The 26,716-nt window shown below is 45.2% G+C and overlaps 2 protein-coding genes across 2 annotated transcripts; one reads left to right on the forward strand and one right to left on the reverse strand.

The window, feature by feature from the left end:
- Positions 1 to 2,697: 2,697 nt before the first annotated feature.
- LOC144063160 (insulin-like growth factor-binding protein 3) lies at positions 2,698 to 20,247 on the forward strand. Its single transcript, XM_077585173.1, has 4 exons — positions 2,698 to 3,359; positions 6,685 to 6,935; positions 7,824 to 7,943; positions 16,922 to 20,247. The coding sequence occupies exons 1-4, from the start codon at positions 2,903 to 2,905 to the stop codon at positions 17,045 to 17,047; spliced, it is 954 nt and encodes a 317-aa protein (XP_077441299.1). The 5' UTR covers positions 2,698 to 2,902; the 3' UTR covers positions 17,048 to 20,247.
- A 2,053-nt stretch (positions 20,248 to 22,300) lies between these two features.
- On the reverse strand, positions 22,301 to 25,464 carry igfbp1a (insulin-like growth factor binding protein 1a). The gene is made up of 4 exons (XM_077584144.1): positions 24,052 to 25,464; positions 23,741 to 23,910; positions 23,395 to 23,523; positions 22,301 to 22,553 (listed from the first exon to the last, which is right to left on the reverse strand). Exons 1-4 carry the CDS (start codon positions 24,428 to 24,430, stop codon positions 22,443 to 22,445), a joined length of 789 nt encoding a protein of 262 aa, XP_077440270.1. The 5' UTR covers positions 24,431 to 25,464; the 3' UTR covers positions 22,301 to 22,442.
- Between the last annotated feature and the right edge of the window lie 1,252 nt (positions 25,465 to 26,716).

Here is a 26,716-nt window from a genome sequence, read left to right on the forward strand (position 1 = left end):
TGTTGAGGTAGGACAGGTTGCTATTACTTAGAAGAAGAAAACAACATGGCTTGAACTGTAATAATAGGGGGGGGGGGCAGGCGATTACATTTTTTTATCATAATTAACGTATTTAAAACCAAAAACATATAAATACGTTTTTTAATACTTTGTCCTTCACTCCCAAAAACGTTTTTTTATACATTTTTTTTAATGGTAGAGCATAGGCTTTGATACAGCTTCCAACGTGAAGAGGTCACTTAAAGCAATGGTAGTTATTACAAAATAGCCAGCAGGTGGCAGCAGAGTATAAGAGATCAACCAGGGCCATGTTGCAACAAGCTCTTTCTGCCAGTGTTTTCAACAGGTTTGTGAACAATGACGAAACTTAGCTATATTCTAATGCTAATTGCTGCAAAACGGAAACAGATAAAAACATATATATATATTTTTTAAATGTGAATAGTTTTATATTGTTATGTCATTATTCACCATTAGATGGCAGACATGTCTTGGACTTTTTATATTATTATTTTTGATATGCGGAACAGATTAAATTTGGAGTGAGTTGATTTTAGTGAAAAATGCACAAAATAAGTTTTTTTCACTTGATGTTGGTTTGCTGTTCAGCAGTTTTGTGCCATCCTTGATTGGTAATTTTAATGGCAAGGGAGCCCTTTGCACTCCATCTTTCAAAAAAAAAAAAAAAATGTATTCACAGAATGTGGTTATTTTAGTTGTCATGTTAGGATAGTAAATATTTAATACATGCATTGAGAAATGGTTTATGGGAAAAAATATTTTTTTAAGCACATGGATTTTGTCCATATCTTTTTTTTTTTTTTTTTTTTTTTTTCATACATCTGGTTAAGAAGCTCGTAGACCCCAAAAGGTCCCGATGAACAATTGTGGCCCACTCCAGCATTGACTGGTTTTCACTGTATATTGTGTGAGGACTGCTTTTAAAGCCGTCATCATGCAAACCCCAAAAATTACACGTTAAGTTCAACTCTGCCACTTGCATGACAAAATAAACTGTCTTCACAGCACGGGGGGTGGGGGTGGTGTGTGTGTGTGTGTGTGTGTGTGGGGTGGGGGGGGGGGGCTTAGGGGGTCAGCGTTTTGCTGAATGAGTTGAAAAGGTAACTGAAACCTTGGGTGGACAGGCTGACAATAAACAAAGCAAAGGTCAGAAGTTGAATCTTACAGACAGCGAAAACTGCACAGAGTCATACGAAAAGTAATCTTAGCCCGAGAAATGTTTTTTTGCTATTGGTTGAGTGTTTCCTTACACTTTGCTTGTTATTCATCGTGTAGTCTCAACACCTTTTCTGCTTCTGTGGTGGAAATCGCACAATGACTGATACTGATTGCTTTATTTTCTCAGTGTGTACCCAACTCGGGCGTTTGTTATTGCAGAACAGGAGGGTATGCTGGATGGAGGGGCTGCCGGGGGGGGGGGGGGGGGGGGTGGCGTGCTGCGCCTGCACAATCTGAACATTCCCTTTCTAATAAGTCCAAATCTGGCATGCAGGGAGTCAAGGTGCAGGGGTCCGAATGCTCGGGGTGACGCTTCAACAGGTTCTGCTGTAAGAACAAAGGGGCCACTGCACCTTGGACAACCCTGAACATAAAGAAACACAGTGATGGACGTAATTTACTCTGTCAACCCGTTTGTAAGGCGATACGTTCTTAAATCGAGGTAACATTTCCCATTGAAATGAATGGAAATTCAATTAATCCGTTCCAACTCCTAAACTATTTATGATATACTTTTTTTTCTCTAATTTTAAAAGAAGTTAATAATGACTTCACTTTTAAGATATACACTAAACAAGCAAGTGCTTATCATGATTTAACCGTTCAAAATGTTTTTCTTTAGATTTTCTACTTTGTATTCATTTTGCTTTTTAACAAAAAACAATCCATTTTTTTTTCCACAATAAATCCCCTCAAGGGCCATGTCAAAAGTGCTAAAATTTGGTTGGTGGTCCACAAATGGGCCCCCAGTTTGCAGTTATGCAGATATGAGAAGACAAACATTGTCGCAACACATGTAGGCAGACAATATAACAATAAATCTTTACTGCAGCTTAATGGGTCACTTAGGTGTGAAACTTTCATTTAATTTCCGTTACGACCCCCCCCAGGAATAAGAAAACATTTCGCCGGCGCCACTCCCACCCCAACTCTCCCCCGGGACTATAAATAGTATAATTTGTTTAAGAAATTGTACACCTCTGTGAACACTTCTGCTTAAAATTGTGTCCTTACAGCCTAAACATAAAAAAAGCAAAAATAGAATTTTATTTATCAATGTATTTAGCATTATTTTTAGTATATGTAAAAGAAAAGATATGAAGTGGATCACTTTGCCTGAAGTAAAATTAAGAAATGAGAGTGCAACTGCAATGGATGTGCAATTATACTTTATTCTAGTAGGCCTGCGAGAAAAAAAGAATAGAAAAGGAAAAAAAGAAACTGAATGGCATGTGTATGCATTTCAAGGGCATGATTTGAGATGCGAGTGTTTTGAGTGTGGTCACAAAATGAAATAAACTCGTAAAAAAGGCATCGCTGTCTTTATTGATGTAGAGCCAATCACACACACAGAGGCAGCGTTTTTTTTTGTTTGTTTTTTTGCAAATGAGGTGCAATTATTATTTTTCTCATCATGAACAGGTCGCGCGCATCATATAACGGATGGCAAGAGGCGGCTCTTGTCTTCGTAGCGGATGTCCCTCATGTCTGGACTCTCCGTTTACATTATTCATACGGGGGGAGGGAGTGACTTCTTGGCCTTTTCCCCCCTCCTGTATAAAAACGACAAGTCGGCGTCCAAGAAAATACAGATGGAGACGGTCAGCCGGCTCGCAGTGCCTGCACCGAGAGCCCACTCCGACCGCGTCCTGCACTCGTGACAATGCCGGCAATCGGCACCAGCAGCAGCGGCGGCGGCGGCGGCGGCGGCGGCGGCGGCGGCGGCGGCGGCATGCCCGCGCTCGGCCTGCTTTGCCTGGCGGCCACGCTGGCCGCCTTGGCGCGGGCGGTCGCCGCCGCGGGGCCGGTGGTCCGCTGCGAACCGTGCGACGCGCTGGCGCTGCTGCAGTGCAAGCCGCTGCCGGGCGACTGCGCCGAGCGGCTGCGCGAGCCCGGCTGCGGCTGCTGCGTGACGTGCGCCCTCGGCCGGGGGCAGGCGTGCGGAGTGTACACGGCGCGCTGCGGAACCGGCTTGACCTGCCAGCAGCGGCCGGGGGAGAGCAGACCCTTGCAAGCTCTGCTGGAGGGACGCGGAGCGTGCGCGAGCGCCAGCGTCAGCGTCAGCGCGCCGGCTAGTAAGAAGCTCGGCGCCGTCCTGCAGGTTCCGGCGCAAAAACAAGGTGAGGGCACGCTGCGCGTCTGGCTTTTTGGCTGGCACATGTGCAAGTTTGTCATTTGGACTTGCTGGCTTCCTGGAACTGTTTAAGGAGAAAAGACGCAGTCAAATGTATTCCATGCTGGTTTGTTTTTGCACCTTGAGCAAATAGCTAATGTTTGACGTTAGCGGGAAGGATTCAACAAATTCCACAGTCGTTATAAAGTTTCAGTGCACGTTTTATCAATAATTGCTGACCATTGATTAAAATGATATCGATGAGCTTTTGCGCTTGAGTCATGCTCACATCAGATTTATGCAGTCGATAACACTTTCAGTATAACGTAAATATTGGGCAACATTTTGGTTTTCTCAATAAGACCTTTTAGTTTCCTATTGGGCGGAACATTGGTGTGTGTTCTGTACATTATACTCGCAAGGAATCTTGGTCTTTTGAGTATAGGAACGACTTGTATACGCGGCGGCCATCTTACGTTGCCACTCACGGATTAAGCCGAAATACCTTGACTTTTCTGCAGCATTTTCACATGATTTTCCGTCTCTATGGCGAAAATGCCACAGCATTTAAATATAAGTCTGGCACGCGGTCCTCCAGAAATACACAAGGTCAATAAACATGGCGACATAGCACAGCTTTTGGAGCGAGGAAAAAGCGACTATTTTGTGAGCGCCAACGCTAACGCCATCGCAAACACCTGCAACCACGTGCTCGTTGGTATTGTTGCATGGGATGACATCATCCCAAATGGCTGCATTTTTCCCACGTTGGTGCAATCTTCCTCCGCGTGCTGTTTGCTGTGAATGAAGACGCTGGTGTTGACGGTGGTGAGACGGCACACATGGCGCCGGCGTGTGAATACACACACACTTGTGTGTTTGGGCACTGCTGACGTCAGGAATCCAAACCTCTGTGTGCTCTTCTTTGCTTCGGCTCTTCGGTTTGGCTCCAGCAAATGTTTCGCCCGGCAGCCAAATTGTCACGCAAACACATCAGGGCCATCCAGCAGTTTGCGTTGACACTCGCGCAACACACTCAACTTGGCTTCTGTTTGTCAGCAAAACTAAGCGAAAGCAGCCGGAGATGTGTCGGCAGATGAGGACATCGCGTCGCGCTTTGCAGGCTAGCGAGGCTTCACACAACGTAGCCCAATTTTGAAACAAGCGTTGGAGCCCTAACATGACTTGGAAACCCTCATTTGAAACCCAATTTCAATTTGAAACCTTTATTTGAAACTACTACCCTACCTTGAAACCCCCAAGCCTACTTTCAAAGCCACATCCTTATTTGAAACCCTACTTTCAAACCCTAATTGGAAAGGGTTCGTGCCCACCGCCACTGCGCTAATGAGAAGGAGGATAATGAGAGGCGCCCTCAATGGTCAAATTGTAAGTGGCACCAAATGTTTTCCATTGCTATCAGTCCCAAATTTCAGCGCAGACTTTTTTTTTTTCCCCCCACAGCCATCGTCAATCCTGACCGCAGTTCGGGCTGTTTACAAGCGCGCCAGCGCATAAACAGATGGAAGCTGAATGTCTTCCGTTTCCCTTAAAAGTCATAGCAAAGCATTGTTTGCATTTGCTTCCGCTAACATTGCGGAGCATCTCGAAGGTGTCGTCTTGTCTTGTTGACGGAGATGTCGTCACATGTCGTTTGGCGCGTCTTGTGTTGTTGTTGTTGACATCCTGCCTTGTTTTTCCGCGTTGTGGGCAGCCTGGCAGATGGCGGCGCGCCCGCCGCATCATAAGTTGATCAGGTGGTCAGACAGGAATGGCGGCCGCCGGCCCGCCAGCTTCACCTCTTGCGTGCTCCTCTGCCACAATTACCACACTAACGACACACTCTGCTTTGAGTTGATGGTTCGAAAATTGTACACCCTGACCTTTTTGCCAGAGACCAACAGCATGATTTATAGTTAATCAAATTGATGTTTGAATTCTTTTCTCATCTCGCTGTCCTTCTTTCTGGCGTGTCGGTCTCCATTTTGACTCCAAAAGTCAAAAGCAGACAAGCGTTCTACTTGAGGTTTCTTCATGAGGGAAACTTTGTCCTTTCCTCCATCATCCAAGTGCTGGACTTGACTTGGTTTTCTTGAACATGTGTGGCGCGCGACTGGAGACTTGCTCCATACGTAAAATAGCGACGTCAATGAAAAGGATCTGAGGTGCTTATTTGCCATTTGAGTCACACCAGATCTGTCCAATCACAACTGATCTGCACGGTCCAGTCGCAGGGTTCAGGCTAACTTGTTAATCACTTGACCTTTGTGACGCTCTCTACAAATTTAGGCTCGTGTGTGACCTTAAGTGTATGCAGTCCGCGCACGCTCGGTTGGATTGGTCGAGTCAAAATGTCAGTAGTAGTTGGATTGGATTTGGGAAACACGGTCATGTGACGCAAGCTTGTCTGACCAAACAAAATAGATCATGCAGGTACATATTGGATTCTGACCATATAAGAACTGTGAGCAAAAATATTGCGGTATTACAGTATTCAAATGACAGCTCTAAAAGGACGATTTTATTATTATTATTATTTTATTTTATTTTTTAAATGTATTTATTTTTTTATATTTGGATAAACAAAAACTTTTTTCAATTGAACACAATCTATTTCATTAGAAAAATAAATAAATAAATGTTAAAATTCTTCTGTCCCATCATTGGTGCTATTTATTTATTTTTTTTATAACAGACCTTTGGGCTAGCCATGTTGTCCTTGGGGCTAAGTAGTACCTGCTGGCACATTTTTTTCTTTTTTGTTTATGACAATGCACATTAATCAACAGAGCGAAAAGGCATCTGTGTCCGCAGAGTGTCTCTTTCGCTCCATCGCTCCTCCTCCTCCATGTATAACAACAACAAAAAAAAGAAGCTAATCTGAAGCAATGAACTTTTCCGCAACTCTGCTAGCAGCCAACCGTATTGAGCCCTACTTAGAAATCTCCTAAAAAAATGACAGCCAGTAATAACGGTGACTAAAACCTTGAGTTTTTAAAACCACGCAAGTAATGCTAAATACCTTTAAGTGTGTCAATACATTTTATCCATGTATAAAAGACCAACACAGATGGATTTGACGTTTTTATTTGATTGGAAAATCACGAAGGCTCTCACTGGATAGCACATACTAACTCGAACCTTGTCTTGTCCTATGTCCTTCTTCTTGAACCAAAAAGTGTCCCGCTAACATACAGTCGGTCTAACAAACCGAGATTGACACATGCTAAATAAAACATTCACGTAAAATTCTGTCCTAGTGTTATTGAGTACAATTAATGAAACCATTTCTGATAAGCCTTTTTTTTTTTCTTTTTTTTTCCTTTATGCAGACCACGGTCGAAATCAGGTGGACGAAGGCCTGGCCAACAAGACGGCCACAATGAGCGTGTTGCCGCCTTTGTCGACTGTCAGGGGGGGGCAGAGTGGAGGCGCGACGGACGCCAGAGCCCCGTTACACAACAAGCTGATCAAGAAAGATCAGGACAGGAAGACTCACAGCTACAAGGTGGAGTCGGTGTCCGAGGGAGCCAATACGGATATGCAGAACTTCTCCGTGGAGAACAAAAGGGAGACCGAGTATGTAAGTCGAACGCAAAGCACGTCACGTCTGCAAAACGATAAATAAATGCATGCTTACACGGCCTTCCCTCACTATAACGCGGTTCACTTTTTGCAGTCTTGCTGATTTTTTTGGGTGCAATTTTGCATGTTTTTAAAAAAAATTTTTTTTTTATTACAGCAATGCACCTATTTTATAAAATTTATGAAGGTATGAGTATGTGGCAGATTAGCAGAGACGAGATTTGACAAAATCATATCATTTTCGTCTCCTTTTTGTTCATGAACTAAAACGCCCGTAGATTATCGTCCAGTTTTTATGAAGCGAAGAACATTTTCCTCTCGTCTTCATGAGTCAACGAAAATGCAGATTGATTTGATCTCCACTTATTGTTTATTAATGATGGTTTTAGTCTAGTCTAGTTTTAGTCTGGTGAAAAATGTGTGTTGACGAAATTACTTTAGTTGAGTTTTTTTGTTGACAACATTAACTTTTTGACTGCCAAAAACGTTAAATAACGTTTAGTAAAATCCTATGGAGGAGTGCCAAAGACGTTAAAAGACGTTTTTTTTCAAAACAGAGGTGAAACTAACCATTTTCTATTGTTGTTTACTGAAAAACGGAATAAGGTAGAAACAAACTTTTTTTTCTGATGAAAGATGACAGTCCAATCTTTCATTTGGTAGTATGTGTGTTTCCATAGTCCAAATACATACTTTTCTGTGGACCTTGAAAGATCAGTCAAAAATGCTTAAATCGGTTGGCACCCACGGCATTCCTTTTCTGAAAACGTCTGACAGTCAAAGAGTTAAGAGTAAAAAATAATTTAGCAAATGTTGGGCCCGTTTTTTTTTAATTTTTTGCACACAATGCTGACGCGAGTGTGACACATTTGTCATGTCTGTGCAGGGCCCGTGTCGACGGGAGATGGAAAGCATCCTAAATAGTCTGAAAATCAGCAACGTGCTCAACCCGAGAGGCTTCCGCATACCCAACTGTGACCGAAGAGGCTTCTATAAGAAAAGACAGGTGAGGGAAACACACACACCCGTAGACACGCAAATGGAGCCACCGCATGTCCCAACACTTCAATGGAATCCTCACTAATTCATCCCGCCCACCCACACGCGCACGATCCCCCTTTTTTGGGCCGCTCCGGTTGCCTTGACAGCCACATCAACACCATATTATCGGAACGACTCCAACCATGTATTACTCCAGTCACTGCAGCCGTCTGACTCATGCCTGACAGGAAATGAGGTCGGTCAGGTGTGTGGTGTGGGAGCGTGTGGGGGGTAGGCACGTAAGAATGCGGTTTGGGAGCGTGTGTGGCACGGCAGATGTGGCGGCAGCGGAATGCACGCATGGCGCTCGTCGGATGGCGGAGGAGGTGCGGGCTTCTGTCGGTGAGGCAAAAAACAAATGTGGCGGTTGAGTTTTTCTTGTCTGTGGTGTCGGCGCCGGGGCCACCCAAAGTCGACCCATTTGAAAGCGAGTGGCCAGAAAACAAGGACGCTGAAACATGTTGGCGGAGGCCTTTTTTTATACACAAATTGCAGCATTAAGACCCCGTGCTGCTTCTTTAAACTCGACTGAGAAAAAAATTCCTGCCTACGCCTGAATTTGCAGAATGGAATCGCAAACGTCCGAGAGTCACGCTTGACTTCCAAGTTGTTGTCATTCACAAATATTTTTTCCACAGAATGAATCTGCTCCTGGCTAAAAGGCCACCATCTTAAAAAACTTTATGAAGCCAACGCGTACGATTCACGTTACATTCAAAAGCCGTAGAAGGAGCCGTAGAAAACGTAAACCGCTCGATAATCAAGTACAAGTTGAAGTTGGAAGTTTTAGTTTCGGCTCCGTCGTTCTCATTCCACTTCAACCTGGTTCATCGGCACCAACTCACAAAAAAAAAAAAAAAAAAAATGTATTCATTTTCCCAAAAGTGAAACAGAAAGGTAAAAAAGACACGTGGTATCAAAAACACATAAAGGGTTTGGGTAATTGTAAAATGGTCAAATGGGACCGTAATCACAAATGCCAACTGACAGGAAGAGCGCGAGAATCAATGATTTGACTAAACCAGAACCGGAGAACTAAATGCAAGCAGACGAGCCAATCAGGCACACCTGGACCAGACGAGCGGTTGGAGGGAGCTCATTGGCTAACACGAGGGACCAGGCTGACGAGAACAGATGGGAACACAACTTCATGAGCTTGAAAAAGGAAAAATAACCGGGAAAAAAAACCCCAATGTCATGTAAACAACAAAAACAGACCGCGGCAGAGAAAATGACCGAGATTATGATAAGACCAAAATGATCAATATCCATATTTAAAAACAATGGCAAGGTTGCAAAGTTAAAGAACATTCATTTTCATTTTCTTACGTTATCGACGGATGACGGCGAGTGCTTGATGATGCGAAGCCTCATGAAAATACATGGACTGAGACGGACGGACGTGAAAACTGAGACGGACGGACGTGAAAACTGCTTCATTTGGTGCTCAGTCCGTTTTTTCTTCGCGGTTTTGAATCATAAAGCACTCCATTCGCTATATATAATGAAGACAAGTCGAATGATCTTATTTAGACAGTCTTTAAAACGCTATATAGCTATAAAACTTAAGTAGAGGACGTTGTCAAATAAGGTAATAGATGGAAGCCAATTTTTCCCAATTTTTCCCAATCTGAAAAAGACCGAATCACGATTTTAAAGCAGCAAGATTCAAAGATCAAAACAAGCAGACGCATAATACAAACACGCTCTCGTCCTTTCCAAAAGTGCGGTTTCATTCTGCTTCGTACAACAAGAGCCTTCCTTGTCCCCTTTTCCTGCTTTCTGTCAACAAATGTCCAGCAGGAATGTGCCAGCTCTGGTGCTCGTCTGTGCGAGTGTGCCAACCCTTATCACCCTTCTCTTATTTGGAGGCTTGTTGGGGTGTGCGGTGTTCAATCCCTCCAAGGGGGAATGTGTCTTCACGGTGTGCTGCAGATTTATGACCGGAAACACGCTGAAAAGGAGACCGTGTGAACCGTCTAGGGTGACAACACTGTGAAAAGAAGATTGCACGGGGGGTGGGGGGGGGGGGATTTGGTGGTGTGAAGGGGGGATTTCTAGGAAAGGTCTGAGCCCACAAACAACAACAACAACAAAAATACAAGCTCCGAACCTTACACACACTGACATGGATTGAAGCCACATTGCAAACTTTTCAAATGTTTTCTTTTTTTAGCTTCCGAGGTGTCTGCCGATTCACAAATAGCTCGAATTGACTTCATGTCGTTGGCTTTCTTTTTATTTTTGTGCCGGGATTTTCATTGCGTGTGAAGCAGCTTCAAAATGAAACACGTTTGATAGACAACACATTTGACAAATGATTCATTTTTGGGGTTGTCTGAGCGGCGCTGACCCATCAAGGGGGGAAAAAAAAAAAAGCTTTGCAGGTTGGACCGGGCGGACGCGACGGCTCTCCTGCTAGTGCTCAACTCAACCTTATTTGTAGAGCACAATAAACCAATAAACAATAAATTAAAACATCAAGATACAATAAAAGTCAAAAACCAAACAAAAAAAAGTTTTAAAATTCGACAAAAAAATGATCAACTGAGATTTTTTTCTTTCCATTTTTTTTCCCACCTCCAACCATTTCACCCCCTTTGCTGCTGCTAACCCTGATGCCCAATTCACGCTGACTGCGGAACGGACGCGGTGCGTTTTCCGTACGGCCGCCGCAAGGAATAGAAAGCATTCGAGTCTGCGTGTCAATTGCATAATATGCGCTTGCGGAAGAAGGTTTCCGCAAGCGTTGAATTTTTTCCCGGAGGCCGCATGCGGAACGCTCGCGAAGTTTCACGAAGCTGAAGAAATGACACGAGCCGGACAGGAAGTGGAGCGTCGGCATCAAGGTAGAGCCGGTATAAGTTCAAATGAAAACCGTTTGCGAATTCATTTTTTGGGGGGAGGGGGGAACCTAGTTCACTACAAAGTATGACATGAGTCAAACATTTAAGACAAAAAAACGAGCTCAGATTAAATGAAACATGACAAAATTTAAACACAAAAAGGTTCTTACCCCTGGTAGAAGTCACGGAAATAATATCCAAAAGCCGATATGACAACAGGCAAGTGTGGCAATCGCATACAAATCGGACTCTATATACTCGGTTGTTATCGTGCCGACTCAACTCTGGACCGGGAACCCCCCGTGCAGATTTGCGGACAGCTCACGCAACGCACGCGGCGTGAATTGCAGTCCGTGCGGCGGCCGTACGGAAAAGGCACCGTGGCCGTTCCGCCGTCAGTGTAAATTGGGCGTGAGGCTAACCTTAATTCCCCATTTTTTTCTCTCAAGGCTAAACCCGGATGGATCTATTTTTCCGAAACCCAATTTAAAATCTCTTTTTTATCTTTTTCTATCAACGAAGCCTAAACGTTGTCATCTATAAAATGTCTGTAAAGAGGCCTCCCGTTTTCACAAATCAGCAAATCGGTGCCTGTGCCTGCGCGACCCCTTGGGGTGAGGCCTCAATTACTGAACCTAGCCATAACCCCATCTAATCCTAAACGTGGTCCTTCCCCCCCCCCCCCCTCAAATAACTTTTTGTGTGTTGTTGCTGGAGCCACACGCTAAGTGGAAAAAGTGTCCCGCAAACAAGTCGCCCGTCTGGCCGTTTTCGATCCAACTTTGAAGCAAGTGTCAACGTGTGTCTGGTGTGTGCGTTGCTGGTAATCGGAGTTGCCTCAGGAGACGTCTGAGCTGTGTTAGTCTACCTTGGCTGAAGAACAAGCTATTTTTAGCTGCTGTTAAATGAATTGCTTCAGTATCCCAGTTGAGGCCATGCATAGCCTGCGCTGACCCATTCATTACAACCATCAGTCTCGAACTTTCTCTCCTCCTGTCTGACTTCCACGCACGCACGTTCTCGCCGCTATTGATTTTACGGAGGAACCGACGCGTCTCCTATGCGACCCTCCGTGCGTTATTTTTGCTTCCGTCAGTCCGTTCCATTCGTGTGCTCACGCGGCCCTTCCGCCCACCTGGCGTTCCCGTCCTTGTTTTGGCCCGGAATCAGGCTTGTGAATGGGACAACAGTTTGTGCGGCTCTCTGTGTACTCTTTCCGAGTTGGGGTGTGTGTGTTAAGAGGAGGAGGAGGAGGAGGAGGCGGCGGCTTGAGGATGGCCGCCAGGTGCCCGTGTACCCGCATTCCTCCTTCCCTCTTCTCCCGCCGAGTCCCGCCAGGGCCGACATATTGGGCATGACTCACAGGCATGTGTGCAAATGTATGTAGCGAAACCACAATAGCTTTATAATAAGCGGCCAACCTTTTAGGGACCCAGACGGCTATTTTAACTCTGTCTCTCTCACATGCTCTGTTCCGTGCCCAGATTTTTAATTGAGCCTTTGTTCCCTCCCACTGAGCCATGTTGGCTGTTTGTATGGTGGGCTATCATGTAACATTCATGAGTTGAGCAACCAATACCAACATGTCTAAGAATATAATCGACAAACATTTAAATTTGGTTATTCCGTGATTTAATATTCAGCGGGTCAACATGCAGTGTTGTAACACAAGCGGCTTTATATAGAAGCTAAATTGGAACACACCATTTTTTTTTTTCAAATATTATTTTCGGCACCATTTAGACATACCAAGTAATTCCTGACACACAAATATGTTATGCAGTGGAACAAACACAACCTGTTGTAGGGTCTTTGTTAACCACCACACTTTTAAGCCCTTTAGGCCCCGCCCACACGAAAGTCCGTTTCAACGTCTCCTCACAAGCTTCTTACCGTTCGTCCAAACGATGACGCGGTTTCGGAGCTTGAAAGCCATCACTTTTCAAAGCCATCACTTTTGAAAGCGGGCTGGAAAGATTTCAATCCGCGTCCCGTACGCGTCCGTCCCGGACGCCGTGTGCGGGACGCTCCTCCGGCGATGACGTCATGGTCGCAGCTCGATGACGACACATTGTGGCAGATTGATGACGTTTGCGCCAGCTGAACTGAGGCGTGGCTCTACGGAAGATGATGTCACGTCATTGCAATGCGTACGAATCTGATCTTGCACCACATATAAAAGTAAAAAATGGAATTGAAACGTTCAAACGGACAAAAAATCCAATACATGCCATACATGATCTGATTTTGGTTGCATTTGCCTGCAGTTTGAACGCCGCCATAAACCCGCATCCCACTGAGGGGCAAACATTTCATGTCAGGGTTCATTTAAGTTTGCGAAACGTTCGCTGAGAGTTTTAATGTTGAGCTTTTTCGGAGGCACCGCTGAACAAATTGTAAAACTGCTGCAGCGGCAAAAGTACAACACATTTGACTTAACAAGCATAAACGGGCCAAGAAACGTGAAAAAGACCTGATTTCGACACTGACCCAGCCGTCAGAGTGGAAAGATTCAAACGTCTGGAGATTCTAACCTGAAATCTTTACACTGTGACAATTGGGTCAATGTCGACATCATTTGGACTCTAAAGTTGGAAGCCCAACAGGGCGTTACTGCTATTTTCTGTCTTTGTACGTGTATTGATATGTTGGTATGTCCGTACATGTTGTTGACTGGAGCAGCAATGAAAGGATTGCTGGAGATGACTGCTAATAGTTGACAGATGAAGGAGAGCTTGAGTGGAAATTCGGAGGTAGCCAAGCAACAGGGGGACGCGCGCACACACATACGTACAATACTTCCTCTCTCTTCTGTCTCGCTCCTTGGTTTACACACAAACGCGCTCACGCACACACACACTGAGTGTCATCATTAACCAAGGCAGAGGAACGCAACGTTGAGCTCCGCTTGTCCGCTGGGTCGGGTCTAAAATAGCAGCTGGCTACAAAGTTGAGCGCACCTAACGAGGTTATAGAGGAAACGGTTGTGGGTTTTGGGGGAAGAAGCCCAAAAGAGAGAGAGAAGAAGAAGATAGAGTGGGGGAAAAAAAAAAATCAATGATGTTTGTGTAGGTGAAAGAATGGGGCACGTTGGGTGGCATACTTGCCCCCAGACGGCTGGAGTCGTCGTTGGTTCGGTATTTTAATAGGCCTGCGTCTCTATAAAGACGCCTTTGATCGTGCGCTCGGTCTGCATGCGCACGTTGACTCCGCTGGAAACAGACACCCGGTCGCACTCGAAAGACTGATTGCGCGCCGCAGCGTCGCTTGCACAGCCACTTAACGCTTCTACAAAAAGTACGATCAAAACATTGCGACTGAATTGACACCAAAAAAGTTGGCATAAATACATAGATACAAAGGAATTAGGGGGGGTGGGTCTAGTATAGCTGATTAAATGACCAAATGCCTAAAACTGTTTGTTTTTTTAAATAAATACAGTAACGTGTTGGATTCAGGTTTTTTACTTAAATGATTTTCACAGTCGCAGACTAAAAACTGGAAGTCAGAGAAAGTTTTAGACATTGACTGAAGTCACAGCACGCTCCCGTCATTGCAATGGTTTCGTGTAAGGTGGTAATCTCAGCTCTTTTCGATCCGTTTTTGCCTAGTCTTGGCCTTGCGGCAAAATATCAAACACGCATGATATTATCATGTCAAGTCAGTCGGCCTTTGCGGTGTTGTGGCGCAAACCAATTGATGAGCTCCAACAAACCCGGAAACTTTGCAAACAATCACAAGAGCGGCACACATGAAGAAGAAGGTCTCTGAGGAGACTGACTTACGGCTGGAGCGCCTACGGGGTGTTCTAGAAATTTTGAGATCACTCCAGAACACGCCGGACGACAAAGCTCCCGGTCCGGACGGTCTCACAGTCGAATTTTATAATTGAGACATTTTTACTCGCAACCCGTTAGACATAATTAATGAAAGCCTGCCCTGTCTTGCAGGGGGGCTGTCATCACATACTTGCCCAAAAAATTGAACTTACAAATTTGTGTTTCTCCTCCGCCTGGACTACAAGAACCTCTCCAAAGTTTGGCCATTTCCCAGAGAGTAGCTATGGAGTAAGTCATCCACTGGGATCAGATATATTGTGTGTTCTGCGGGTCGATGGTAGACAATAGCTATACGGTAAGAGGTTTTGGAGGTTTCTTGCTCATATTTGATGATGAAGCCAATTTGACTGTGTTGAACGCTGATTCTGTTGGGAGTCCTCGGCATAGTTTGGGGTCAGTCCGGGTTTCATTGCTAAGCTCCAGATGTAGCGCTGACCATCAACAGTTGCTTCTTTGAGGATGCGTCGAGGTTCGTGGCAAGGGTTGTGCTCTGCACTCTCACTGGAACCTTCAGAAAACCCGTTCTCGTGTTTGTAGCTTGTTTTTAACGGGGCTTAGAAATAACAATTTCATCTGCTAACGCCGATGGTGCTGTTGACCAGAAAGATGTGAATGCAATGGCAGAAACAATTCAAATGTTTTCGTAGTGTGCCCAGCCACGGTGAATGGGAAAATGAGCGAAGGCGCTGATGTTGAGGAGGAGCTTGAAGGTCTCTCTGAAAAGTGTCTTTTCACCAAACTGTATTTTCAGGCTAATTAATAACCTGGGGTTGGACGCCACTGTGGTTTAAACTGATTTTGAATTTGAAAGTGTATTTTTAAGTCAAATCGAGATTTCCCAATCCTGTTAAAGAGCGACGAACTACCATTTTGGCATCAATTACTCCCATGAATGATCGCTTTTTTGTGTTAGCAGTTTTGAGCTGTTTTGGCCCACAGCTGTTACTAATTTAGGATGGATGTTGGCCACGAGGATTATAGTGAGCCAGAGTATAGCCAGGTCCAAATAAATGTGTAATTCTATGTGTACATCATGTTGCGCTCATAAAGTTGCCACTCTACAAAACCAGGGTCCCTGTGGGCCATTTTATATTGCTGCTGAGGTGCATGTGTGTGCGCGCTTGAGTTTTATGTGTGCAAAGGCAGGATAATACAGCACAGTCGCTACCTTGTACAATATATGACGTGTGTCTTTTTACACACATTTTATCCAAACAAGTGGAAATTGCAAGGGGCCTTGTGGGGTACCATGTGGCCATCTAGTTTGGGGAGGCCCTGCCTCTTCGTGAGCGCTTTCTTGAGATGAAGCACCATTTGGATTGTGCCAGAAAAATATGGTCCAGTTGTTGTGAAGGTAAGTTTTCCGAACCCAAAAAAAAAAAAAAGCTACTCTAATGTTGTTGGAAATGAAGGAAGCCAAACTATTTCTGTTCAATCAAGCGGTGCATGCGTCCTTGCTGTATATACAACTTGTGTGCAACAACATGTTGTTTGTTGACATGTGTTTAGGGGCGTGCATGCACATGCCCCCGTGCACTTTCAGCCCATAATCATTTCCAGATGATTTTGAGTGTCTGCCAGACACCCAGAATAGCATCACTGGTTTCCCTGCAACCCTCCGACTGGCCTTGGCAAATATTTTAGTAACGTCGTGTTTACCTTCGCACTTTTTCTCTCCTTCCCCCTCACTGCTTCTCATTCCAGGCCATCAATTTGAAAAATATGCAAAGAGATTTGCACGTTGCTCATGTTGGGCAAAGGCCCCGGGGTTGCATACGCGCAACGATGATCTTTAGACACGTCTCATCTTTCGCAATCCTACATCAGTTTCTCGCATTTGTTTGCTCGATCTGGACAACAGTCTCGAGTCGCACACTGTGGTCAAGTCAAGGGTCGGCTACATCTATTAGTCCCCCTAAATTTTAGCCATTCAGCTAACAATTGTATGTCTATGAAATGATAGCCGGACAATGACCTTTTGTCTTATTGGAGTTCTACTGCAGCTTAGCCTGCTTGGGTCATGGAGGTGCCGAATAAACACATCCGCATCTTAAGGCTATGGGAAGGCGTAATCTGTTTTCAAACTATTTCCACATACTTCCTTTCTCTAGGCTAAAGTTGGAAGTCGGGGCGTGTTGAGTAAGATGTCAAACGTCATCGTGAGGTCGCCACCTGCAGTCTGTCTCACGTCAGGCTTTCCTGCGGTCGTTGATGACACGACTAAGACTGAGCTGAATTTTGACCGCGTCTCTTTGCAGTGCCGTCCATCCAAAGGCAGAAGGCGGGGACACTGCTGGTGTGTGGACAAATACGGACAGCCCCTGCCCGGCTATGACGGCAGACACCGGGACGACAAACTGTGTCACAACCGTGAGAGCCAATGAGGGGACAGAACGGACCGGATGGGACGGAATTGAAGGAGAAAGAAATGAATGAAAGGATAGAAAGAAGGGAAGGGCTGGATCTACTGGCTAAGCCACGTGTCCGTCACAACTAGCTGTTCTGTGCTACGGCTTCCTCTGTTTGTTCTCTAGAAAATGATCAAGCTAAAAGCTAAGAAAACTTGGAATGGCAAGAAATTCGTCTGCACTATTTTGCTCGGGAGAGGGCGAGAAATGAGGGAATTTTCCACTCACTTTTAAAGAACTTCTTTGTGACTGTGACCCCCAAATATGCAGCGCCTCCATTTCAATGCGTGTCTGTCTGTGAATGTGCCACCGTGAGTCTGTCCGCGCTTGTCTTGAAGTGTGAGCGCTTGCATTACGTGTGTGTGTGTGTGTGTGTGTGTGTGTGTGTGCGCACAGCGCCGCGTTTGTGCAAGAAGTGGAGGAGTTTGTTTTCTCAAAACCTGTTTGTGTAAATACGAATCAGTACATCACTAAGCTAAGAGCTAAGAGCTAAGAGCCCCCCCCCCCCAAGTCCAGGCCCTTGTACCATTCCACAATACACAAAAAAAAAACGGTCTCAGGGTCCTTTTGGAGGATGATGACACGGCAGGGCGTATTCTTCATGTTTAGCACATTAGCCAAGAGCCTTCATCGCTGTGTCTCGGTTGTCCGTGTTCATGCCAACCGTAGCAGGAAAGGAACAGATGCAAACCGTGCAGTTATTGTGCCTTAAACCTGACCTTTACATGCCTTCCTTCCGTAGTAAATCTTACCTATTGAGCATTATATACATCCCTTTGGTGTATATGTGTTGCATGCACGCAGCAGATATAATTAGCAAGCATTAGAACAGGCAAACCATCAACTTCTTTGAGTAAAACTTCCTTGGTGACGGATATCAAACTCGTTGACGGCTATTGCTGGCTTTAGACGACAAAGGTCCATTTTTCCTGGGCTGGCAGCACACGAGTTAACTGCACGAGCCACTTCCGGGTAATGATTAGACTGCAATCAAGCATTAACAGCAGAAACAGAAAAAGAAGGGTTCAGGTTAGAGTTAGGAGAAAGCACAGTGAGTTTTGTTCTATATTCTAACTCCTTTAACTCTTTGACTGCCAGACGTTTTCAGAAAAGGGATGCCGTGGGTGCCAGCCGATTTTAAGCATTTTGACTGATCTTTCAAGGTCCACAGAAAATGTTGTGTTTGGACTATGGAAACACACATACGACCAAATGAAAGATTGGACTCTCATCTTTCATCAGAAAAAAAAAGTTTGTTTCTACCTTATTCCGTTTTTCAGTAATCAACAATAGAAAATGGTTAGTTTCGCCTCTGTTTTGAAAGAAACGTCTTTTAACGTCTTTGGCACTCCTCCATAGGATTTTACTAAACGTTATTTAACGTTTTTGGCAGTCAAAGAGTATATTCACCCCAAAAGGTAACGATTCTCAAAGTCGCAGTGGTGAGAAATCCAGGTCCAGAAAGCTAAAACCCTGCCGCTTGTTGAATGGAGCTCGTTTACCTGCCAGTTCAGTCGAACCACCTCCAGGTAAAGTCAAACGGTGGCATTTTTTTTTTTACTTTCTGGACCTGGATTTTGCATCACAAATTCAATGTTGAGGTTTCATCATGCGGCGCCTGTCCCAAATGGTGTTCACGTGTCACGAGGCAGTTGACGGGATCAGCGCGCCCTCTTCTTGTCTGCGGCGACCACCTGTTCATGTCCGTCCCTGATCCTTCCCACCTGTCTGTCCAAGCTCACAAGCCTTTTTTTGTCCTCATCCTGCTCCTGCTCCTTGCCCGTCATACCGACCCCTTGCATGGAAAAGCCGGCCGTCCGCACGGCCTTTGCATCGGCGCCTAATCCTGTTCTGAATTTTCCCGTCAGTTTTGTTTTTACTCCACTCTTCTCTTCCTGTTAGTGAAAAGTGTAACCTGGTGGAGGCTCGTTGAACCGTTTGAGCCCGGTGGGACCGGGTTGCCCCGCCACGGGTGCCGGGCTGCCCCCCGATGCCACAAGCACAAAGCACTTAAAGCACTTTAGCTGCGCCTGTGCAAAAGAAAATTGGGCCTATTTGCATCCGCGTACTTTTCCTTACAGGCAACGTAAGATAAATCGGTGCGAAATAATGTACTGTAAGTAATAACCCTGGGTGGGGAGGGGGTATAAAGAAGAAGAAAACCATGGAAGCCGCACCAGGACATCTGACACAACATAGCAAAGGCTCCTTAGAAAAATTCCATTCAATGCAACTATTTTCATAATTGTTTGTTGTTGGATTTTTTTTTTTGTTTCTTTGATCAAAGTTTGTGTGATGGTAAGCCAACAAATCCGTACGAGGTGGACACGGCGCCAAACACTCGTTGCGTTAACACAAGCGGTAGGGGGTCCGAGGGAGGAGGCCTGGCGGTCTCTGAAGAGCTTCCGCGTCCCGATGCTGTCGCACATCCTGCCTTCCGAGACTTGAAAAGTGGACGGGGTGCCGATGAAGAATGTTACCCAGTAGCTCGGTAGCACGATTTGGGCTGCGCGCTTCCGGCGACAGACGGCAGCGACTTCCAGCCGGCCCGTCGGCGCTTCGTCCCGTCCACTCAAAGACTTGATGTGAGGGGAGGGAAACCAATAAAAGTGTTTAAGCTATTTCCTCCCTAATATTTCAAAGTGTGTCTTTTTATATACATATTATTTCCTGGCCACTTCATGTACAGTTCTTAAAAATATGAATTATTTATCTGAAAAGAATTATAAGCTGATCTATTTTCCCGTGAATATGTCAGTCACTCACCAATTGCACAGCAAACTCAAAACGGTCATTTGATTTGGGGGAATATAATCACTACTTAATGTTGTATATTTGTAATATCCAGTATCGCTCTGTTGCTCGTTATCGTCACTGCCTTTTAAGTTTTGCAACTTTCTCGGAAAGTGGCTTCTGCCCGTGCCGCCATCTTGCCTCAAAGCTAGCTTGGGACTTCTCAAAAGTCACTTTTAGATTTGGACCTTTTTGCTCACTGGCCACGTTGAGGATCTTTCTGTGCACAGTTTTCATGTCGGGTTAATCCTTCCGAGTTGATTTTGTATTTTGCTTTGGTTCAAGCATTTCTTGGTACTAAACTAGAAACCTCCCAGGTATCACACGATCCAAGAACGGAACCGATTTGCTTTGAAATATAATTTGTATTTAATGTCTGTTTTTGGAATAAAAAGTCAACCTATTTTAAGATGCCATTTGTAATGTTTGGTTATTTGAATGCACGGCGCCACGTTTGGAACGGATGTGACGTCACATCGTTAATCGGGCTTTCCACAAACTTAAAGCGGCAGGATCCTCCGCCGGAAGTCAAACCGTCAAACGGCGCAACTCGGTGCGATCTTCCAACCAGCAATCCATCCGATTTTTTTTTTTTTCCCTCTGAATCCATCCGATTTTCTGACGCGCTTTGTTATCCTTGTGGACTAACTTTAAGCTCATCTGTGCACTTTCGAGTCCTCTCTGGCGTGCAAGCGGCTAAACTTTCTGTGACGACGTGAGACGATCTGAAAAAAATGAAATATCCAAAACAAAGGGCATTTGAATCGAATGCTCGATAGACTTCCATCACATCTGGCGTATTTGCTCGTCTCACTCTACATTCTGTATGTGACGGCACGTCACGTGAAATGTGTGTGTGTGACGTGATCCGATCTGAAAATACTCATTTTGCGTTCCTTTTTAACGGCCAATTACTGCTTGTTATAGAGACTTCCACCCGCTTTGCGTTCCGCCATCATCGCTCTTTCGTAGAGCAGAAAACATTGCCGGGGGGCAGCCAATAGCGATCCACATTTGCCTATCACGCTATGTCATGGCTCCGCCTCCTGCAGGCCAAGAAGAAGCAAATATGTCGGCTTCCTTGATATATTGACGATATTATAAGCTTGCTTTAATGCAACCGCTTGTCGCCAAAAGGCGTTCGGATCCAATTTGTCTCGCTAAAGCGTATATATTTTCCCTCCTGACGACCGCGGGCACACTTTAAACTCTGCGAGCAACAAATCTGCCGCTGTTTCCCGTGAATGCAATCAGGCGGCCCTCAGCCTCGGAATGTGTCAATAAGGATAAAGCAAGGGTTCAATTTGTAAAGAATAAAAATAAATGTCTTGGAGCCAGGCGGGCTGGCAGCGGGCACGAGAGGTTACGGCAAATTCCTGTGCCCGACCAGGGCAAATAGAGCAGGTCAAAAGGTAGCGCGCGGCTGAATGTGCTTGGCAAACGCGCTAAAGTTAGATGAGGACCTCCGCTTGAGATCCCCCCCGATAACACGACACACAAACACCACCCGTATAGAACCTGGGGTTAAGTAATGTTTTTATTAAATATATCACCTTTTTTTTCTTACATGACATCTCAATTACAAAAGTGAGCGAGCAGTTAGTCTCTTTGGAATCGATATCGACAAAATACTCTCCAACAGCAGCATGTAGATCAGAACCGAGGACGCCACTCGAGAACCGCATCACGGTTCGACCGTGGGACTTCTTCCACGTGGTCATGTGTTCGTAATCAGAGAGAAGAGCAACATACAAGGTATTGGCGACCGACACATAAACACACTTGAGAGAGGACACATAAATACTGGAGGTAGGTCAATGTTGAAATACCCGTCTGAGTGGAGGTGCGTGAACCCGACGCCGGCCTGCCTGTCACGCTATCGGCACCACACGGAACCATGGGAAAGCTTTTCTCGGACTACAGCTCGGAATTGTTCACATCGGACAGCTTTGCAGTCGCTCCGGAGAGCGGATGGTGATTCACGGCAGGTCAGGAAAGACATTTAAATGGCGGCAATGTAAAAAAAAAAAAAAAGATTGCTATAAAATTTAAACAACAGCAATAATTGACATTTGGACACTCAGTGCTTTCATTCTTGCTTGGTTTGTCACAAACCAAAAACCTCCAGACCACTTCAATGGTACAACGAGCTCAACTCAGCTATGGAGTTAGTCAGGCCCAAGATAAATATATACACATTTTACAGCCATTAAAAAAAAAAAAAAAACAGTAACCCAAAAATGTTATAAATACCAATAATAATAATAATAATTATACACGACAACAAAACAAATGCAACCCAAATGAAATAAATAGAATGAAAAGTAAATGTATCCATATTAAAATCTCCATTCAGAAAAACAAAAATAGATTCTTTTCCTCTTCTCTTTGGGACAGACGATCGTTTGCGAGGGAACGAGGGGGGGGGGTATGACATGGGGGGGGGGGCGACGGCAGTCCCATAATGACAGTGTACCTGATTAAAACACCACCAAGGACCAGGTCAATAAATAAACAGCTATCAAAATGGAACATCAGTGGCTTGCTTCTTTTCCTTTGGGAGATTCGCTTCTCTTTTTTACGAGCACTCGGAATCCGCCGCCACGTCGCCGGAGCCTAAAATCTTCTTGCCGTTCCAGGAGTTCACGCACCAGCATCGTCCCCGTTGGCCGTCCAGAGACGATTCGCACTGCGCAAAAAAAAAAAAGCATTTCAATTGACCTTCCATGTTGATTATTGCACAAAGTCGCAGACCGATACGCAGTTTGCACTCACACCACACTGCGAGTGACTTAACGGGTGTCCAACGCGCGGCCTTGGGCCCAAACTCGGCCCGTCGCATCACTTGCTGTGGCCCACCAAAGTAAACCATCGGCGTCAATTTCCATGGTCTTTAACGTTGGGTTTTTGCAAAAGGCTTTACTGACTTCTGATTTCAAAACAAGTTATCCATCAAATTGTGTGTAATGATGTAATAATGATCCACTATCGGCTGCGCTCTCGTAGCCCATTTAACGATCAGGAACTAGAAATGAGAAGAATAGAGAAGATGGAATTTTAAGGAAATATGCTAATGGGGGATTACTTGAGTACTCGTACTCGTACTCATATCGGTCTGAAAAAAGTGGTAGCAAACATTCCTAATCATTACATATACAAAACAAATTGATGATTACCAGGTTTGAAATCCGAAGTCAAAGATAGTTTGTTTAAATCTGGCTGACCTTACTGTAAAAACTTTTTTTTTTTTTAATCCTTGCAAATTCTCAATGTTATTTATTACACGTGGAAATTTGAAGGCTGACGCACGATTTGCTTTAACGGGCCACGTAAAAAGCTGCGGCGGCCCGCCAGTTTGCTACCTGTGATGCAGAACGTGCTGATACTTAAGACACCATATTTGGCCAGGTAAAAAGAAAAAATCAATAATAATGAATATAATTAATTGCCCTTGTGAGGACAAGCAGTTAAGAAAATGGATGGATGGATAATGAATATGAATAAAATAATAACATATTTGTGGTACCGACCTGCTTGGGTTTGTAAAGCCCATGCTTGTCACAGTTGGGGAGGTAGAATCTGGTCAGTTTGTCTCCTAATTTCTGTTGCGACTTGGCAATCTTCTCCAAGGCTCTTTGCAGCTCAACGTGACAAGGCCCCTGTGTGGAGGAAGCAAGCAGGCGACGAGAGGGTTAAACAAAAAGCCTCCTGCTGCACCACCGACTGCCCATGCACTTGTCAAACAGGACGCGGGCTCCCCCTAGCGGCGTCAAACTCATCGTACCATCTCGCTTGTAAAACTTTTAGCCACATAATTCCAATGGCTGTGGATGATTTGACGGTGATATTTGAGAGGAAATGGAGTGGTGCGCTCACCTGCTCGACTAATTTCTTGCGGTTGGCGACCACTTTGGCTTTCATGCTCTCCTGGGCGTCGGCGGCCGCTCTCGGGTCGTATGGCTTACTCTGGCCGGGGAGGTAGTAACTGAAGCCGGGGTCCGAGACCACGGCGACATTTTCCATCTCCGCCTCTTGCTCTCCCTGATCTGGAGGAAGGACGATGAATTAACGCGATGCGGGGTGGATGCAATGCCGGAGAAAAGAAAGAGAGAGAGAAAAAAACTCGGATCAGATCGGTTTGATTGAGCGGATACATTCGATCATGTGGCCGGGAAAAAAGGGCCTACCTTGTGTCTGAGGCTCCGCAGTCGGTTTGGGCTCGGAGCTCTCCGTGCACGCGCCTTGTCCCCGGGTGAGAGAGTGCAGCGGCCGGGGGTCCCCGGGTCTCGGGCTGCACCTCAGTCCGGAGCCGCAGGGCGCCGTGTAGATGCCGCACAGCTCGTCCGCCGTCAGGGCGCAGGCGCGACAGCATCCGCAGCCGGGCTCCCGCAGGACCTCCGCGCACCCGGGATCCACCGGCGGACACTGGCTCAGCCTCTCCGGGGTGCACGGGGAGCATCGGATGGGCTCCGGCACCAGCAGCGGGGACCCCAGCGTCCCCGTTGCCAGCACGGAGCACACCGCTGCCACCACGACGTGTTTCGCGGAAAATCCAGCCCAAAGCATCTTGACGCCTTGACAATTGCAGCAGGATCGATAGTGTGAAAATGGAGGAAAAAAAGTACGCCGGTTTCCCCTGCACGTTATCTTGCCCGGTTGAGTGTTTGGTTTGATTTTGGGAAAATGTCGAAGTGCCCTCCCTATTTATAGCCGGCTGGTGTATGTGTGTGTTTGACGCATCGGCGTTATGAATGATTTGAGAAAAGAAGGTGTACTGATAGCCTGCGCTCTGATTGGCCCGTCGACGCTCGGCCCGGCAGCTTCATTTGAATACAACAATCACGTCAATATTGATTTTAGAACAGCCCGTACCCGCACGTATTGTGGACCGGTGACGACGCCGGCGTTTGAAGTTGCAAGCAAGGACACACAATTTGCTCAGCACGCAGAGTGACACACTTTTTGTGCATTACGCCATTTTTGGTGTGCGTTTTCATTCATTCCTTTCCCGTCATTTATCGTTTGTTTTAATCACCAATTGGAATTTGCTCACATGCACATTTATATGCGGATTTAATCGCTTTGAGTGCTCGGTGACGTGGTTGTTCAGCGCTCGGATGAATGAGCCTCCTTTGTTTGAAACTCCCCCTCATTCATTTTGTGCCTCACAAACTTTTAACGTCCGGTTTGGGGAAACTCAACACAGTAATGAGCGAAGATGCGGTTGCGCACGTCTGCACACGGTGCGTGGGCATTCCGAAAGGACGCGCCGGCTCTAATTTGAGATAAGAAAGCGTGCATCCGTGCAGGAAGACATTTAGCGAGTAAAAAAAAAAATGTTGTGTCATTGACGGTCACTGCTTACGCCGAGTTGGGACTTTGTTGAGATCGAAATCCGGTCGTTTGCGCCCGCAGTTGCGAGGTCGCAATTTGGCCTCGAATCGAGACTAAGTCCAGTTGAAACGACCACTTTTCTTGTTGAGTTTTTCATCGAAAAGAAGTTGGAGCGGGGCCGGGTTGACCTGACGTGTTCGCGGGCACGTCCCTCGGTCACCACGCACGCGCTCGCGGAAGAAGCTTTTATGGCCTTTCCGCGACTTCCTCCAAGTCAAACTCCCTCACAAGCAGCTCCTTTATTTTCATCTCAGTCGTAATGTAGCATTGTTTCACAAATAGGCCCCCCCATGCAACATAAGTCGCTGTGTGATTGGCCCATGCAACTGCCTCATAGGATTGCATCATCTGTCAACTGCTGTTAACGTTCCTGCTCACGTGAGCTCACGTTCGGACCCCGGCGGCTCTATAAAGATGGCAGTGCAAGAAATCTCGCGTGGAATGGAGGCATTTCACACACATTGCCACTTGTGAAATGATGGCGGGCCACTGATAACATTTTATTTTATTTTTTTTAAATCACTGAAACAGAAAATCCGACACATTATTGCCAAAAACAAACAAGTTGGGAATAAACGGGAGTGTTTTTATATTGTATTTGTGTGTTGTTTGTCCTGTTCAATAAATGTTTGAAAGTGCATCAATGACTGTGGCACTCTTTTTACTTTAGTTCAGAGGTGGCCAATTAATTTCGCAAAGGGTCTGTTGCACCCTATAATGAAAAAAAAAAAATCCTGAAAATGTAATAACATTTGCATGGCTACACGCGATTAAAAATGTAAGAAAATCCCAAAATGTAATAATTTCAACCAATAATGTAATATAAAAAAAAAAAATCTAGACTGATATTGTGAAAACATTTATAACTTATTGCAGAGGTCTTTTAAGGAGAGCAGTTCTAACCAAGTGGGCGGAGCTTACTTTGATGAGCTCTCTGCAGAGCTGGTTTGACACAATAAAAAAAAATGAAATATGTCAAATAACCCCAACACTGACCTCCATTTACATCAGGCAGTGTCAACAAATACACTTTGGGAGTTGAATTCAACATTTAACATTTTAACACTGCAATTTATGCTGTGAATGAATAGAACAGATTTTCAAAACACATTCATGTGGAATTTTGAATTGAAAATGAGCGTCTACATTACATGATGTCAAGTTTTTTCATGCAGTTTTGAGGGGAAAAGGACCCATCACTATTTATTTATATGCTTTTCCTTTAAACTAGCAAAGGTCAAAGCTCAGCATTGTAGCACATGACCAAATCGTTTCATGAGTGGAGAAAAGCAATCTGGTGAAACGAGGAGCTGATTTGCCCCCAATTAATTCGAGGCAAATGTGTTACTTAAGAACACAAACTCTTCACATTAATAATTATACCCAAAAAGTAGCGCTCGCTAGTGTTATTTTTATCCGCCATTTTTAAATTTAGTCTTAGTTTTTATCATAGTTTGT

This window comes from Vanacampus margaritifer, chromosome 13 (genome assembly GCF_051991255.1).
Source record: "Vanacampus margaritifer isolate UIUO_Vmar chromosome 13, RoL_Vmar_1.0, whole genome shotgun sequence".
NCBI classification, from domain to species: domain Eukaryota; kingdom Metazoa; phylum Chordata; class Actinopteri; order Syngnathiformes; family Syngnathidae; genus Vanacampus; species Vanacampus margaritifer.

Coding starts and splice junctions, on each gene's coding strand:
- igfbp1a (XM_077584144.1), bottom strand. CDS start 24,430: ATGCTTTGGGCTGGATTTTCCGCGAAACACGTCGTGGTGGCAGCGGTG. Junction 23,524..23,740: donor GCAAGAAATTAGTCGAGCAG/GTGAGCGCACCA, acceptor TCCTCCACACAG/GGGCCTTGTCACGTTGAGCT. Junction 22,554..23,394: donor GGCTTTACAAACCCAAGCAG/GTCGGTACCACA, acceptor TTTTTTGCGCAG/TGCGAATCGTCTCTGGACGG.
- LOC144063160 (XM_077585173.1), top strand. CDS start 2,903: ATGCCGGCAATCGGCACCAGCAGCAGCGGCGGCGGCGGCGGCGGCGGC. Junction 3,360..6,684: donor GGTTCCGGCGCAAAAACAAG/GTGAGGGCACGC, acceptor TCCTTTATGCAG/ACCACGGTCGAAATCAGGTG. Junction 6,936..7,823: donor ACAAAAGGGAGACCGAGTAT/GTAAGTCGAACG, acceptor ATGTCTGTGCAG/GGCCCGTGTCGACGGGAGAT.